Genomic DNA, 18,240 nt, shown 5'->3' on the forward strand with positions numbered 1-18,240 from the left:
AGAAAACAGTTTACAATACAAAATGTGGGAAACACGGAAATGTTAATAACAGTTGAAGAAGGAAGCTTCTGGTAGGGGAGGCAGGGAGAGCAAGCCAGCTTGATGGGGGACTGGATGGCAGACTGGTTCATGGGAGGGGAGCGCAGGCCGGTGTAACAGTAGGGAATGGGGGGGGGGGGGGGGGGCGATGCAGGCGGCGGTTGGTGCTCTGGTGGATCTGTGGAAACACAGAGAGACTGCGAGACACCAAGGCCAAACTACAAAGTGCAACAAGTAATGGTAGTGACAGTTCCAAAAATGTGCGGGGAGGAGAGGAGGAGAGAGGGGGAGAGGAGAGGAGAGGAGAGGAGAGGAGAGGAGAGGAGAGGAGAGGAGGGAAGGGCTCCATGTAACCTGATGTGTCCCCCAGCAGTCTAAGCCTGTAGCAGCATAGCTATCAATGGTTCAGAGCTACCTGAACCAGTCCTAACTGAAGGCTCTGTCATAGAGGAAGGTCTTAAGCCTGGACTTAAACGTAGTTAAAGTGTCTGCCTCTCTGACCCATGGAGAGAGCTGGTTCCACAGTAGAGGAGCCCGGTAACTAAAGGCTCTACCTCCCAGTCTGTTTTTATTGATACTGGGAATCACTAAAAGACCTGCATTCTGGGAGCGGAGTGCTCTGGTGGGACAGTAGGGACTAATGAGCTCTTTCAAATAGGATGGAGCTTTATCATTGAGAGCCTTATATGTTAGCAGAAGGACTTTGAAGTCGACTCTAGATCCTACAGGAAGCCAGTGGAGAGAAGCTAAAGTGGGAGAGATGTGTTCTCTCTTCTAAACTCCCATCAAAACCCTCGCTGCAGCGTTCTGGACCAGCTGGAGACTCTTTAGGGAGTATTTAGGACATCCTGACAGGAGAGAGTTGCAGTAGTCCAGCTGAGAAGTAATAAATGCATGCACCAGTTTTTCAGCATCACTCTGGGAAAGAGTGTACAGACAGTGTGTGTGTGTGTGTGTGTGTGTGTGTGTTTCTCTCTGAATGAGGCGGATACAATGTAGATATGGCGTGCATCTTGTGTTGACACAGTAGGAGTGTGTGAGCGGGAGAGCGAGGGAGCATAGACACGGCAAGACGGAACATTTCTCTGCTGGAAATCACAGTGGTTAAGTAACATTACAGTTTGGTTGCCTACAAAGCTTAGCGCGCGCACACACACACACACACACACACACACACACACTGGCTCATCTCTTTGTTATGAAGCCAAATGATGACATCATCACCTGATGTCTCATCCTTGGAAAACATATATTATATCCATACATATTTTACTGTTGGCTCTTCAGTTTGTCCTTTGTGTCAGTTAACCTCTTCAGTGACAGCCTTTAAGATATATGCTCAAATGAGATGAATACCAATATACTAATGCTATAAACGTATATTAAATATTTGTTTATACCGTCAAGCCAATCTGTCCTTCTTTCCAAAGAATTAACTTCTGATTCTTTGTCACAAACTTGATTCTAACTCGTGTAAATTATGTACGAACAAACATTATCATGTGATGCACTGCAGCGTTAATATTTTACGAGGATGTGAAGGTTGATATCGTGAAAACAACATGCTGTTGATCGCGGACCTGCGCTCAGCTCATTTCTCAAAGGCCAGATGTATAACGTTGAACGTGTGTACGCCCGTGATGAGGCCGACGATGTCCTGATGCGTCTGGTGAATATTGCAGGTGTAGCCAACTGTTTCTAAAGGAACGTTTTGCAATCGTTTTTTTCGTGCCCCAGTTTTCTAGTCCTCCAATTATGTGCCTGCTTTGTCACTCAGTAGAGAGGATTAGTTTATCCTTTATTCATGCCATGAAAATCCAAGAATATGAAAAACAAAAGGATAAGGATTCTTCAGACGAATGGTTGGCTGGACATAAAATACTTGTTGTTTGCCCATTCTCGGAGAACACTGACATTGCTACATTTTTCCACAAGTTGACGGACAAACGAACACAAATTTGATTATTCTATCACAGAAAAATCTAATTTGTGGGTTGTTGTTGTTGTTTTTTTTACATTTTAATCATTAGCTTGTAGTTTTGTGGCTTTGTGTTTCCCTCTCCAGTCAACAGCGACGTCTTCAATAAAGATCTGACCCAAATCCAGATGAAGTTTTGCTCTTGACAGGTATCAGTTTTAAATCTGAACCTCCTCTTTGCCTCAGCTTGACTTAATTCCGCTGTGGTGAGAACCAGGCTGCTCTCAAGGATAGGCCGCGTTTTCCAAGTGTGTGTGAGGAACAGCGACAGTCTCCTGTCACATTTTCCCTTGTTGACAATCAGATATGACAAAACTCAGATGACACGTCGCCGAGTTCAGTCAGTCTTCCCTCTTCAGTTCCAGATGATCGGTGCGTTCTATCAGGACTCAGAAATAACTGACTGCTGACACAGAGACATGCAGCAGGACGGTCATTGGCACCGGAGTCTCAAGTCTGCCAATCAGGCGGGAACCACCGAGCCCAGGTTTGCCTGCCTGGCATCAGAGCAACCAAGGTGGCGCATGGAGAAGTCCTGCAGAATTCACTTCTCATGCTTTAGTCTGTCGTTAAATGTCTGTTCATCTGCACGCGTGTGTGTGTCTGTGTGTGTGTGTGCGCAACCAGCTGTGTTTACACCACAGCACTTTTTGCCAGCAAACTTCAGGTTGCCATGGCAATTTGTTGTTTTTTGGAGCAGACGCACTGGAAGGCCTTAAAAAAAAAACCACTTAAGTCAGAGCAATTGACTTCTGAGGTGCAATAGAAGGGTTATCAGGAACGACTGCAATGGGCATAAATGTCAACTTTGGACTCCAGGATGAACCGAAAAGAGTTGGTGGTCAAGGTCGCTGTGACAGTGACAATGTGGTATTTCTGGTTTTAATCTGAGCTTTAATTAACACATTTGAATTTATTTGAATTTGTTTGACCAAAGGATGCCTGAGCAGCTGTCATTAGTCATTTCCATTGAGGATCAGGTCTCCTTGGCAAACCCCTGCAAAGATATGAAGGTATAAATGTGTTTATCTGTCGTGGAGCCGCGGCCTGGATGAGGAGGATGTGCTGTTTGGCTCAGGCCTGCTGTGAGCTGCCCTCCTGACCTTGTTATGACCCGTCTTAGTTTGTGTGTGTGTGTGTGTGTGTGTGTTTAAGACACTAAGTGGCTCCAGTAGCAGCAGTCAAAACAAAGGCAATGCTCTTTGACTGGTGTTCCTGCCCTCCAGGAGTACACAACCAACGCACGCACACACACACACACACACACACACACACACACACACACACACTTGCACATTCAGACAGTGTGCAATGATTGGCTTTAACCCTCCAGAGACGAGAGCTGCGATGCTGCTGAAAGCTTTACCTGACTGACCGTGGTGTTTCACAACACTAACACAATGCCTTTTATAGGCTGGGTGGCTGCGGTGGGGGGTGTTGGGGCTTGATTCCATTCCTCTTGGAGCTCTTTTTATTGGAGTTAATGCATTGCGGCTGCGGTTTCTCTCCATTCGTCTTTCTCTTAACCAACTGGAAGGCCTACAGCTCGACCAGTAATTGTGTCTTCATCTTTACTTGTGTGTTTGTGCCTTCAGTTGTTGAATGAATGTTTTCTTCAGGCGTGATCAAGTGGTATTCAGCACATATCTGAATCTGACACTCCTTTCCAGGCTTTCTTTCCCGTGTTTGCCCTGAAATGTCACCTTGTGTAAGGCTCTGTGTCTGTTTTCACTCTCAGGTCTCCTGACGGGGTTGACGGGCAACCTCCAGCTCTGCCCCCCAAGCAGCTGAGCAGGAAGACCTTGAGCCAGATCATCCAGGCCCACTCCCAGCAGAGCCTCCTGGACAACCACCTCAACGAGATGTACGATGTCCCCGTCAACACGGACAAGACCACGGTGCGTACAGCGGGAACTGTCTGTCGAGTGTTGAGTCGACATCTTCTTCTTGCTCTGAAATTGCTCAGTTTCAGGGAGCAAACATTGTCAGGGACAAAAACATCACATTAGGTACCTTCAGCGATGCTGCTCTCAGTGACTCTCAGCGGCTGGTCCTCCAGAGGAGAATTATATTGAGCTGAACAACCTGACCCTCAGAATCATAGGGAAACCACCAACACAGCCAAGCATGATGAAGTAAAGCTGACAGAATTATGACTGACCCTCCTCACCCACAGTACAGGCATGTTGAACCTTTACCTCCAGGAAGACATAATAAAGTAGGAGTGACTAATAGAAATATCTCTGGGAAATCTTTCATCCCGAGTGCTGTCCAGGTGATAAATGGAACAGGAATACAGGGTGTTGCTCCTGACTCTGCTGCAGGTTTTTCTAACAATAGGTTCATGTGATGTTGTGTTGAATGTACTGTGGACCAGGGTAGTGTGAGCTGCGTTCTTATGAGGGAATGCTTTGTTTTTAATGTCGTTTGATGGGCCATGTGGTCAGACTGATTTTGAATTTCCACATTGTGGACAACCCAAGTTTTTTTAATGTGTTATTCCAGCTAAATGGAGTTGTCCCTCATGATAATCTGGTCCTGATCAAGATGAGGCCTGATGAACATGGACGTTTTGGCTTCAATGTTAAGGTAAGAGTATTTTAGACCTCGGTGCCACCAGCTTATGTACCTGTGGGAAGTGCAAGTGTTTCGTGTGTCAGAATGTCAGGAGGGCACAGGAGACAGTTGCCCTGCAAGACAGACAAATAGTGTGTTTGTGTGTTTCCAGGGTGGCGCTGACCAGAAGATGCCCATCATCGTTTCCAGAGTGGCACCGGGAACATCTGTAAGTTAACCAGTCAAACCAGCTTTCTTCCTCTTTACCCCCCGAATCACAAAAATAGTTATTTTTTGACACTTGGCGAAGAGAGCAGTTCTAGAGCCTCACTCTTTAAATGAATGTAGTTAAAGAGACCCAGCACCTCCCCGTGAGTGGGAGCGTTGCTGAAAAACTGCCTCCTTACAGGCAGAAACCTCAATTAGAGCCTCCAGAAACCTCTTCTCTCCTCCTGCAGGCTGACCTGTGTGTGCCTCGCCTGAACGAGGGTGACCAGGTGGTCTTGATCAATGGGCGGGACATCTCTGACCACACCCATGACCAGGTGGTGATGTTCATCAAGGCCAGCTGTGAGAGCCACTCTGGGGAGCTCATCCTATTGGTCCGACCCAACGGTGAGTCGCTGAGTTGCTCAGACGCTTCAGCCAGGCCTCTGAACCCATTTCGCAAACTCAATTTCTTGATTTTGGTCTGAACCCGTCCGTAAATGTTGACTGTAGTACCAACACACACACACACACATGCGCGCGCACACACAAGCACAAAAAAAAACCCTCCACGTAAGAACTTGTTGGTGTGGTGCCTCCCATTTTAATTAAGAGATGCGCTATAAGTTTGAACAGCTGGTGAAAGCGGCTCCTGCAGATTAACACACACACACACACACACACACACACGTGATCGCCGGTGTTGATTGAACTTCTCTTCTCTTCTTCTCTGAAGATCTCTTCTGGGCTGTTGTCTTACTTTTGTATTTGCAAAGATGATCCATGAGCTGTTTGCTTTCTGCACATCTCAGCTATACATATATATATATATATATACATATATGTATACATATGTGTATATATATATGTATGTGTATATATATATATATATATATATATATGTATATATATATACACATACATACACACACACACATATATATACTTATATGTATACATATATATATATACATATATACATATATACATGTATACATATATACATGTATACATATATGTGTATACATATATGTGTATACATATATATATATGTATACATATATACATGTATACATATGTGTATACATATATATGTATACGTATATACATGTATACATATATGTGTATACATATATATGTATACATGTATACATACATATATACGTATACGTGTATACATACGTATATACGTATATATGTATACATGTATACATACATATATACGTATACATGTATACATACGTATATACGTATATATGTATACATGTATACATACGTATATATGTATACATGTATACATACTATATACGTATATATGTATACATACTATATACGTATATATGTATACATGTATACATACGTATATATGTATACATATATACATACATACATACATGTATACATATATACATACATACATGTATACATATATATACATACATACATGTATACATATATATATATACATATATATGTATGTATATTCTGCATGTTGAACAGGAGAGTGAAAGCATTTCCTTTTTATCAGCATCGGGGAGGTGGGGAGGGAAGCGTTTAAAGATGATGAAACATTGAAATTCTCTGTATTTTAACTGGGTCAAAGAGGGATTTATGCATTCTATCCACTCTTACATCGAAGCAGATATAAGATCGCCTGGATGTATCGAATGCCTGTCGGTTCACATTTCGCTTTGACTGTCATTTTAAATATTTGCATCTCATTGATGAACTACATTTTGCTGTGGTTAAGATTGTTTGCATTGCAGATAATTTCTTTACCCTTGGTGCTTTTCTCTCTCTCTCTCTCTCTCTCTCTCTCTCTCTCTCTCTCTCACTCACACACACACACACACACACACACACTTAAAGATTAATCCACCTCTGAGGCGTCTGCCTATGTAAACTGCTGTTGATGTAATCTGTGCTGCTTTTCTTCCGTGTCCCATCCAGCCATCTATGACGTGGTGGAGGAAAAGGTGGACTCGGAGCCAGATTTTCAGTACATCCCAGAGAAGTCCCCTCAGGACCCCACTCAGCTAGACCAGCATGCTTTGAGGGACTCTATGGTCACCCTGAAAGAAGGCCTGGGCAGTGGAGCCATACTGGCTCAGTTTGATGTGAGTCCAAATGCAGCACGTAGTCAGTTTGAATCAGAGGTTTCACAATAGCTTAGATGATTGTTGTGCTTTATCACGCGATGGTTCAGCGACCGTCATGTTTTCCAGTTGTTGCCTGTCAGTCCCATTCTCAACAGCACGATATCTCTGTAACACCACCAGAGAATTCCTTCAAATTTGCACCAATCATCCACTGGGACTTGAGGATGAACCGTGGTGGAAGGTCAAGGTCACTCTCACCTTGAATTCTCTTGAGGGGAATTTCTCCCATTATTCAAGACAAATGTTCATTTGAGGATGAAGGGTGGGGGGTCGATTTTGACCGGTTGAGGTCAAAGGTCAAGGTGACAGCCCAAATAATGTATCCACAGCCATAACTCGTGACTTCACATGTTCATAATTGTGGCTAAAATTCACGCAAATGCCTAAAAGCATGAGATGATGTCAACATAGAGGTCGATTTAAAGTCTGCATTGTAGTCAAGATAGACGAAGTCTTGACAAACTTTATTGCAAGCTACATGTAGTTGGCAGAGGCGTTCGACCGTGAGGCGATAATTCTGGAGTGAGTGAGTTCTCACACGTCTTCCCGCTTCCTTCGTATTTTACTCGTCTCCCTCCTTTTAACATACTCGCATACAACCAGTGTGATACCATTCAGGAGGAATTCAGATAACACATTAATGCCTTCAAGGTCGTGTACTTCACACATTTAAACACGTATTTTTCTTCCTGTTACCATAACATCCATTTAAAATTGTGCTACTTTTCTTCCAGCAACTGTACAGGAAGAGGCCGGGGATGACCATGCTGTGTGCCAAATTACCTCAGAACGTTTCCAAAAATCGCTACAGAGACATCTCTCCTTGTACGTGGCCGCTTTCCTGTACACCTCTTTGTTTCTGTTTTCTAAAAATGTAACAACCGTGTGTTCGTCCCGTCACACCCTCTTTCTGCTTCACCCATTTTCCTCCTTCGCTCCATCCCTGTGGTTCTGCTCTCTTCCTCTATCTTGTCTTCATCTATAAAGGCTCGTCTTCACTTATCCGTTTCTCTCTTCCTGTTTTAGATGATGCCACACGGGTCATTCTGAAAAGCACAGATGACTACATCAATGCAAATTACATCAATGTGAGTTTGTTCCTCCTCATCCCCCCCCCCCCCCCCCCCCTTGGTTCTATCAATAAATGTCTGCGGCTGGTTTGAAGAGTGGTGGGTGGTCTAACAGTTAAAACACATGTTGAAGCCTGGTGGCGGTCGCTGTGGATCGACCACATCAAGGTTACCAGCAGCAAAGACGCGTGTGTTTGCGCCATCCGGGTGTTAAATTTAACAGTTGTCAGCCGATGTTTTAGGTACAGTTCAAGTCTTCTTCTTCTTATTTTCTTGACTGGTCTGATTGAACAAAATCTCAGGTGAGCGTGTCACTGCGTGGAGGAATCGTTCTCCATCACTGATGGAGAACAGTGATGAGTTCTATGTTCAGTCACAGACTGCATCAGTAGCCTCACTTCCACGGATGGAACCATCCTGGTTTAAGCCTGATTGAGACAGTGTAACGCTTGACTTTATACCGCGTCGTCTCAGGAACCTCTCCCGAGCTAAACTCCCAACATGTGAGTTGCAGTTTTTGTGGCATTTTTGATCCGTGCACATGTAAACCTTCATCCCACTCTGACGCACACCCTTTACGTTGCCAGTCCAGCTCCCAGCGAGAGATATAAACTCACCTGCGTTGCTGCATTATTGGCAAGACAACAGGTTTCTGGTCAAATAACCGGATGGAAACAAGACGTTGTTCTGTAGAATGTCAACAGGACTACAAATGAATTATCCTATAAGAAACCGTTGTCAATAGTGTTGGTCGTCAGATATATGACAAAAGTACTGTTGATTGCATGATGACTGTATTCCCACTTCTTATCTTACTCCCTCTGTGAGGCATCAACATTGTCTACAGAATGAGTGACATCTGTCACTGAATTTGCTGCGTACGAGGTTGACCTTGAAGGAAGTTTAACGAGTTACAGGGTCAGATGATTGCTGTAGTTTTCTAAGACGGTTCCGGTTTTGCAAAACCTCTTCAAAACCCTATTTTTCTGGGCTTATCCAACATGATAAGAATCTCCTTGGTAATATATAATGGGTTTGAAGAAGAAACTGCGTTTCAATTTGAACTCTGTAACCTTAAAAGCAGAAGCAAGTTCAGTGAGGCTCTTTGACCTTGTGAGAGTGCGCTGGATTGCCAACACATTTATCTCATGAATAACATGTCTGAAGGCGGTTTAATTCATGTTTTAAGGGTGATTTTTTTTTTCTTCTTCACGTCAGCTAAACAAGTCCAGCTATTTCCTGCTGAAATAATTCAAAATCCAACCTTTCAGTTGAGAGTTAAAGACAGCTGACCTCTTTGTGCCTCAACCTCTCTGCAGATGGAGATTCCAGCCTCCAGTCTAATAAATCGCTACATCGCTTGCCAGGGTCCTCTACCCAACACCTGCCCTGACTTCTGGCAAATGACCTGGGAGCAGGGCTCGTCCATGGTGGTCATGCTGACGACACAGGTCGAGAGGGGGCGGGTATGTAGGAGGTGTCCTGACAGACGACACGTGAACAGCAGCATACTGGAGCTCCTAATTTTCAGCACGCAGCATGTCAAGCTTTTGTTTAGAAAAATAAAAAATACTGTTGGGAGGGTGATGCAACAGAGAGCTCTTGATCCTCACAAGAAGTGTGAATTTAAAAATTAACCAACTTAATTTTATCCTCATTGAAAAGTGCTACGCAAGACAAATGTTCCTTATTCCGGATATAATAATGAGAGTTTGTAAACTGACATTTTGGACTGTTTTGTTGTTGATATTCAATCTCGATTAGCGACAAGCTAAATCTATAACCGGTGGTCTCTGTGGTCTGGAGTCCCAGAGAGGAGAAAAACATCTCTTGTAAGCTCAAGACATCGAAGTCTGCAAGATATACAGATGAAGCTCTGTTATTTTTACCACCGCCATCAATTTTAAAATCATCTCCTACTTCATACCACTTGCTCTTACAATGCAGTCCATGATACAGATTGACTGAATGATAGACGTCAGATTTTTTCCCCTGAATTTAGATTGAAGAAATTGTCACAGGAGTCGCTTATCAGTCACACCCTCACTCTCATTTTATTCACTACGAGAGCAAAGAGCTGTGGGATGCTGGTCCGTAACTCACCTCTGACCTCTGAGCTGAGAATTGCATGAATATCCTGTTACGTAAATCTTAAACATGATCATTAATCCGTGTTGTTAACAGGTGAAGTGCCACCAGTACTGGCCCAACCCCGACTGCAGCGCCTCCTACGGAGACTTTACCGTGGCGTGCCACAATGAGGAGGGCAACTCAGCCTTCCTGGTCCGCGAAATGACCCTCACGCACACACAGGTACACACGTTCACTCAAAAAGGGGCATAGAGAAAGGTAGGAAAGCCAGGATCTGTAATGAAACTACTGAATGAAGAATGAAGGGCAGATAGGAGAGTAAGTGAGAGGTGGTGCGCTTGAAGCAGGTTAGAGGAGGAGGAGGAGGAGGAGGAGGAGACGGCGAGTAAGGCTCTGGGTCCGATAAAAGAGCGGGACCAGCGTCTCAGGAAGGATGAGCAGCTGAGGACCCAGAGGAGGTGTGTTGCCATAGTGACCAGTGTGGGCTGTTCTTTTTCTAGCTCCCGCTGCTGCATGCGGACCACGTACTGGGATCTGGTTACCATGACAACCCAACCACCCTAATCAGTCACATTGCTGAAAAAGCGAGCGCCAGAGAGAGGGAGAAACCATGCAGAGGAAGAGAGTGGGACGAAGAGAAACTTTGTTTTATTCTGATGTTGAAGCCGCTTGTCGCCATGAACGTTTAGCGTCCCTCACAGATGCAAAACGGGTTTAGGATTATAGGGGGTGATGTCATATTTTCAACAACCACCATGGATGCTGGAACAGGTTTTTGTTTCTGCTCCATTAACTTTTAATGTTCCCGCTGTTTCCTCCTCTCCTGCATGTCGCCTCTTTATCATGACCTTTAAGATATCTGGCTGTAGGAGGAGGCAATTAGCATTCTCCTCTGACTGTGATTGTTGCTACGGAGATAAATGAGTTACCATGGTGATGCAGAATGGCAATATTAAAGAGGAACAAAGTAATTGTGCTGCGCTGTAGGTCTTCTGCTGGTGTGTGTGTGTGTGTGTTGAAGTCATTATCACTGTGTCACTGTGGGGTTTAAATCTCGCTGAATCTACTTTGCTGTCTCTCTTGATGACACCATGGAGAGAATTATCTGTACTTACAGATTTAAAGGAGCGTCCTAAATGAGACATTTGTTATGAGGCAGTAGAAAACAGTCTGTAGATCTGTGCGCCACCACGTGGTCCGGTGGAGAGACGCATCAGCAGCAGTAAAACCTCCATCATTGGCCACACAACTCACTTAGTAACATGTTTGAAGGGCATAATTACATATTCAAGAGCACTGAATTAATTCCAACACACCAAACCAGTCACCTGCCTGAAATGAAATCGGCGCGCATGAGTGATGTCTGACCTGAGGTCCCATCATGAACAAGCCCTCTCCAACTCTGTGTGCATTAAGCGTCAATCCTTTGTTTTCTTTGCCTCGTGTGTTCAGAGTGAGCAGCAGCGAGAGCTCACACAGATCCAGTACCTGGCGTGGCCAGACCACGGCGTTCCCGATGACTCCACCGATTTTCTGGACTTCGTCGCTCTGGTACGGACCAAACGTGCCGGACAGGACCAGCCAATGGTGGTTCACTGCAGGTACGGCTCTCCTTCTGTGAATAGTTTGAGGTGGTGAGGTTCACGTGAACGTAAGACTGAGGATTCACACCCACGTTACATCACCGCAAGTTTCCCTCCAGAAATATTGTCCCCCTAAAAATGCTGGATTCTGTTTTGAAGTCAAGTGCAAAGATATGGCGCCACTTGCTTGAAGCTGGAGTGCACAGTTCGACAAGCATGTCACCAAATGAAGTGAAAACTGGTGCCGGTTCGGCTGCTTAGGTTCAAGTCAGGATGTGAAGTCATAATAATTCGCTTGAGATGGATCGCCTCATCCTCAGCAGGGGGGGCAGCGGTATTCATCACGGCTGGTAGATGCAGTCGCTGTTGTGGTTCCGTGTGTTTTGTAACTGAGCAGATATTTCTTCTCCCGTCACTGCGCTTCCAGCGCGGGGATTGGTCGAACAGGGGTTCTGATCACCATGGAGACGGCGCTGTGTCTAATGGAGTGCGGCCAGCCAGTGTATCCTCTAGATATCGTCAGGACCATGAGAGACCAGAGGGCCATGATGATACAGACTCCTGTATGTAGTCACACCCCTTTGTCTGCCCCACCCACTTTTTTTACTCCATCAGCTAAAATCGTTCTCCCTTGCCATCAGAGTCAGTACCGCTTCGTATGTGAGGCCATCCTGAAAGTCTACGAGGAGGGTCTGGTCCGACCGCTGAAGACCGCCGTCTACCAGCTGCGGGAAAAGGTGGACGAGGGTCGGGAGGAGGACAAGAAGGAGCTGCAGAGAGCAGGAGAAGAGAGAGACGAGACGGCGGCGGCGGAGGAAGGCGAGGCTGTGGTTGAGTTGCTGGAAGGAGATTTGGATGAAGAGGATGACGACGATGAAGAGGTGGAGGTGCTAGATGTAGGAGAAGTGACAGAGGAGGAGGAGGAAGAGGTAGAGGAGCCGAGCGTCGCTAGCGCCACCAGCGAGGCCAGCGTGAACCCTGACCCCGATCCTGCTGACCCGTGACCTTTGACCTCCAGGGTCATCAGGGGTTACCAGGACGAGGCCAGGTGGCCCCAGGAGAGAACAAAAGCACTGTTGCACTTTATGATAACAAAAATGGAAAAAAAAAGACAAACAAACATGAAAATCATGGACAAGCTAGAATTTAAAAAAGCAATCCAGCTGTGTTGACTAGGTACCATTAGAGGATCGTGTATGTTCAGGGTAAAGAAAAAATATACAAAGAATGAAAAGATAAAAGTACGTAAATGTGGATGGGGAATTGCTGTTGTGCCATAAGTACGAAGGGGTAGGGCTGCCCCCATGGATGGAAAGCCCCCACCACCTCCACCTTTTTTTTAATCCCCAAAGGGTCGCCCTGTCCCCTTCTGAGCGAGTCTGCCAGACAGACCTGCCTTTTTTAGTGTCCTTTTAGCTGATACAGAGAAAAACCTTATCTTTTGTTCCTCAGAAAGAGTATTTATTGTGTTTTAGTTTGTGTCAAACCCTGTCCACTGAACAAAAAAAATGTTTGTTTGTACGAGTCTAGAGCTTCATGCTTTCCTGATTAAATTTTAGGTAGTCAAGTAGTGTGATTCCTCTTCTAACTGCTCCTTTATTTCTTTGGCTTTTTTTTTTTGTGGAGAGAAAAAAAAAAGATTTAATTTTTTTTTCTTGATTTGATCTTTCTCAGCTTTCTTGTCTTCGTTTCTGACAGCACAGACTGACAGATGGACATCAGAAAGCACTTTGTGTCTCACCTCTTGTTCAATGCTGTGGCGAGCTGGATACATTATCCTCCTTTGTGCTGTGGTTTGTTTGTTTTTTGGGGTTTATTTTTCCGTTTTTGGAGCTAACATGGTCTGAGGTAGCCGTCGTTTGGCGTGGTGATGACTGGTTTACAATCCTCAGGGCCTGTGCTTACTGGGTGCCTCGCTGCAGCTCTGCCTGCTGCAGCGTCACAGCATCTCCCCGTAAATGAGAAGATTTTTCAACACGTCGTCAGGCCCCGGTGGACACACGACCTCGCCGAGACACAATCGAGGCGATTTCTGAGGTCAGCTTCCTCCTTTCTTGATATGCAGCCAGTTCAACGACACAATCTGCTCAGAGAGCGCCGCTGCGTCTCGAAGCATCCTCCCTGCTGAAGTGTCCTTGAGCCAGACACTTGAGAGCGAACCGCGGTGGCTTCCCTCAGCACCGTCGTACAACCCAGATATTTCCTCACAGTAGAGAAACAAACGGGGGTCATAATACTGAACTCAGTTCCAGGGTCCTCAAGCTGGTTGCAGTTTTCCAGACTGTTTTTTTTCAAACTTTCTCTTCAAGTGATACTTCATCCAAAAAACACTCCAACATTTCAAGTACTGACAAGTAGGTGTTTTGGGCTCCTAAAGACATTTTCCAGCTTCTTCTTTCTGACAGCAGAATGTAGAAAGAGCCGGCCACATATAACTAGCTTAAGGCTAATGGTACCTTATGGCTACGACATCAAAACTGCGTAAAAACCAACTCCCAGGGGCGTCATCAGGTACGATCCCCGTCGTCTTAGAACTGGACGACGCTCCCGAGTGTTTGACCTGACATTTTTAGGCAGTATTGCTGAGCCGTTAGCCTTGAGCTAAATATACAAGGCTGTCTCTGTTGGACTTCTAGAGTCACAGAGAAGTAATGCAGGAGAAAATAACTTCTTCTTTTTTTTTTTTGTAGCTCAGGACACCAATTTGTGAGTACTTGCAAGGTTCAACACTCTCTGGGTGAAGTATGGCTTTTAAACCTCTCCACATATGTACATCCAGGGAAGCGTGGCATGAGCGTCCCTCAGCCAACTGAAGCCCTGACTTCCTTTACAAAGTCCAAGTTGAAACTGCTGGATTGCACCGTTCTCGGTGTGTGCGTCGGTCAGGTGACTCACCGTCGTCAAGCTCTTCGGAGTAGATCGTTGTGTTACCAAGGACATTTCCACTCGGAGCTCCTTTAGCGACTTTACCTTTGCAGTTTCTTTCTTTTTCTGTGGCAGAGATTGTTCTCGGTTCAAGGAAGCAGCCCTGGCAAGTTTTTTATTTGATTGGTCTTTTCCGGTGGTACTCCACCATTTCATGGTACACGTTCTTTTCAACCCAACAGAATGATCTCCGATCAGTCATGATTTGTGAACTTTAACTCACAAAACTCAGCCTCACGTGGTCTTTTGTTGCTGTGTGCTGTTCGTTGCAGTACGGAGTGTGTAGCCTCTTCATGGTCTGAGATATTGTCATTATTGACTGCTTCCGTGGATTCTGCTGGATAAACTGACTGCTGCGTGCGTGCGTGCGTGCGTGCGTGTGTGTGTGTGTGTGTGTGTTCAGTTTTCCTCCTACTGCTCCTTCCTCTTCTCTTTCTAACAGCTGTCTGGTCTACGCCTGCTTATCTGTTAACTGGAATGAAAGGTTGTGCCATAAAGCCACAAAACTAACACAACCTGAACTCAAGTTTTGTCGGAAGTGAAGCCGGAGTTCTCAGTGTTTTGTTTGTTTGTTTTGTCGTCTGTCCCGAGGAGCCGACAGAATCTCTGTCTGTGAAACAACAATTCAACCAAGAGTCATACTGTATGTTTGCTACATGGAGAGGTGAGCTGAGAAACTGCGACTCTATTTTTTTTATACCTCTCCCTTGTTTTGCTATCCTCTCCTACTGCTTCTCTCCAGCAACATCAGTCACTTCAGCAGAGCCTACGCAACATCCAGTCCATTAATTGTTCTCTGTATCCTCACACATGAATCCCACTCTCTCTGCATGGCCTCCAGGCTAATCGCATCCAAGCAGAACGTCGTTGCTACAGTGCTCGAAAGGAACGCACCACAGTTTTTGTTTTTCTTGGGGGGGGGGGGGCATATTTTGTCCATCCTGCAGAGAGAGCAAGACAAGACGATGGATCTCCTCCTTTTCTCTCTGCTGCGTTGAAGGAGCCGAGACCCGCCTCCTGAATGCTAGTTAGCTTAGCACAATGAATGCTAGATGGTGGGCAGGTTGGCATACCTCTGTAAAAAAAAAAAAAAAGTCATAATTTCAGGGTTCGTACAGTCATGAAAAGCCTGGAAAAACTGAAAATAAACAAAACTAGAAGGTTTTTGGGAAAGCCGTTGACTTCGCCGGAACTACTTTCTGTAGTTCCTGTGTCAGCTCCCACGGTCCCACAATTTTAAAGGGTTTTTATTGTGAATTTTAATGAACAAACCTGGTTATATTAAAGCAGGCGAAGATTTTTTTTTAACGTGTATTGGATGAGTTTTAACGAAGGGATGCGTCATGTTCTTTCCACCGCCATTCATTGCGCTGAGCTAACGAGCGCCAGGTCTCGGCTCCTCAAATTGGAGTGGAGGAGAGAAGCGTGTCCGTCTCCTTGTCTTGCTTCGGGAGGGAGGAAAGTGTATATCTCAAGTTGGTGTGTTCTTTTTAAAAATTCCATCAACATTTACGGATCTGTTACAGACTCAGGATTGGTGATCTTTTAACCAAAAGAACAAAAAAACAAAAACTAAACCCACCATTCAACCCCCCCCCCTTCCTTCCAGCTAATTCAAATTAGCACCGAATTTAAGATTAACGAGCACTGATGGACCCACACTTCAAAAAAAAAAAAAAAAAAAAAATCCAAGAAGAAAATTAAACTTTGGCCCCACACAGATCAAACCAAGTGAGTTTCCGAAAGAAAAAAAAAAAACCCTCCAGCAACAATTTTTCTTAAAGTGTTTTGTCTTTGACACAAACGGTGCGTTTAGGGTACTGATCAAACGTAGGTTTGGAGGGGACAGGAGACGGGAAGGGCTTGGGTTAGCTGTATTTGTTTTTTTTGTTTTTTGCAAAGATGAAAACTAGCTGGGTAGGGAAAGGACAGCACTTTGTAGAAGGCTGAGTGGCAGGTAGTGCTACTGATTTTAAAAAAAAAGAAAAAAAGAAATGAGTTCTTTTTTTTTAATTTATCTTTTTTTTTGTTTTTTGTTTTTTTGGTTGTTTTAAAATAAGACACCTGTAGGGAAAAAGAAAAGAACTTCTAACTACACAGTGCCACTTGTTAATTTTGTGTAAATAATGCTAGACCATGTAAATACAATGTTGTATATTAAAAAAAAAATCTTTAAAATAAAAGGGAAAATCATTTGTGAGCAGAAATATTGTTTTTTTCCTTTGGATGATTTCAAATGTTACAACTGTATTTCAAGACTGCTATTTCAGAAAAAAAAATTGTTTTATTTGAAATATAATCGATAACAAGTATATATAATGAAACACAAAATACTGTTTTTCCTTATATACTCTTGGTTAACTCCTACCTGTGTCATAAAATGTTTGTCCTCGGTTGCCTGTTTCTTTCTGGTATCATGGTTTGACGGTGCTTTGGACGTGTCTATAAGCTTGATTGTGAACAATTAAAGCTTCTCTGTCAAAGCATGGAGATGTGGCCTCAGATCACCTGGCTTTGCCACACTGGAAAAGTGAGGTTGGGCAGTGATAGAAAGAGCAGATTTAAAAACAAAAGCAAAAAAAACCAGCACGGCGCCGAGGAGCTGAACCCCAAACACCTCTTATTTATTTATGTTTTTTATTTTTACAATTTGACGAATGAGGCGCAAGACAGTTGTGAAGCCATTTTTCCCACGTGAGGGGAATGAAGTTAAGAAGGGAAAAAAAAAAATCTTAGCACAAACGCCATGAAAAACAAACCCAAAACGGTTCTGATGCTGTCGTGGCTGCCTGGATAAAAGGGTCTCGGAGGAAGTACAAGTTCCACATTGCAGTTGTGCATCCCTCCGATGGCGGCCTGTCACAATGAGCTTGGACTGTAAAAAAACAAAAAAAAAAAATTTCAGTTCATCCTTGAGTCCCGGTGGATGTTCATGCCAATTTTGGAGAAATTCCCCCACGGCGTTCCTCCCGTGTTGCATTCACGTGAGGGGGCAGTCACCTCGACGTCTTGACTGCCAAAATCTTTTCAGCTCATCCTTGAGTCCCGGTGGACATTTGTGCCAAATCAGAGGACATGTCCCCGAGGTGCTCCTGAGACATCACGTTAGGACTGAAGTGATCGGGAGTTTTGACCGACAGTCATTTTCGGTTCACCCTTGAGTCCCAGACGTTTGTGCCACGTTTGGTGAAACTCCCTCAGGGCGTTCCTCAGATGTGTAAAACACAGCGGAGCAGATGGCACCTACCCCGCAAGCGAAAATGACCCCCCCATCTTTGAGTTTGTGACACCAAAACCAGTTTATCCTTGAACCCCTGGTGGACATTGGTGCCAAATCTGAAGAAATCCCACCCCCTCCCCCGCCCTCCCCCGAGTTGCTCCTGAGAAATCACAAAAACTGAGAAGGGGATGAACAGCCGGGAACCAAACTGCCTCCAGCTCACGTCCGGCACAGAGGCTTAAAACGGTTTCTCAAAGCCGACCTTAGAGGTTTATGATGTGCCAGGATACGGGATAACAAAAGTACCATCCTCTTAGATAGCAGTGTTTTTAAGCCGTGCATGTATGGGCTACATCAGTAGTCTCAATGATGGACTGCAGAGGTCAGCGATGGAGCTCCCTTGCTGCACGTA

The 18,240-nt window shown here is 44.7% G+C and overlaps 1 protein-coding gene across 2 annotated transcripts in view; it reads left to right on the forward strand.

The window, feature by feature from the left end:
• ptpn4a (protein tyrosine phosphatase non-receptor type 4a) overlaps window positions 1–17,443 on the forward strand; it is a 75,150-nt gene extending 57,707 nt beyond the window's left edge. Inside the window, exons 17-28 of one of the 2 annotated variants that reach the window (XM_086219737.1) lie at window positions 3,756–3,915; window positions 4,523–4,606; window positions 4,746–4,802; window positions 5,032–5,188; window positions 6,731–6,897; window positions 7,674–7,764; window positions 7,966–8,027; window positions 9,329–9,475; window positions 10,194–10,322; window positions 11,553–11,701; window positions 12,111–12,246; window positions 12,325–17,443. In XM_086219737.1, coding sequence (XP_086075863.1) covers window positions 3,756–3,915; window positions 4,523–4,606; window positions 4,746–4,802; window positions 5,032–5,188; window positions 6,731–6,897; window positions 7,674–7,764; window positions 7,966–8,027; window positions 9,329–9,475; window positions 10,194–10,322; window positions 11,553–11,701; window positions 12,111–12,246; window positions 12,325–12,687 — 1,702 coding nt within the window. In that variant the 3' untranslated portion in view covers window positions 12,688–17,443. The remainder of the gene's footprint in view (window positions 1–3,755; window positions 3,916–4,522; window positions 4,607–4,745; window positions 4,803–5,031; window positions 5,189–6,730; window positions 6,898–7,673; window positions 7,765–7,965; window positions 8,028–9,328; window positions 9,476–10,193; window positions 10,323–11,552; window positions 11,702–12,110; window positions 12,247–12,324) is intronic. The other variant, XM_086219736.1, reaches the window with a different exon arrangement.
• Window positions 17,444–18,240: the final 797 nt, after the last annotated feature.

Source organism: Aulostomus chinensis, chromosome 12 (assembly GCF_037954235.1).
Source record: "Aulostomus chinensis isolate RoL2024-O1b breed Wild chromosome 12, RoL_Achi_v1.0, whole genome shotgun sequence".
NCBI classification, from domain to species: domain Eukaryota; kingdom Metazoa; phylum Chordata; class Actinopteri; order Syngnathiformes; family Aulostomidae; genus Aulostomus; species Aulostomus chinensis.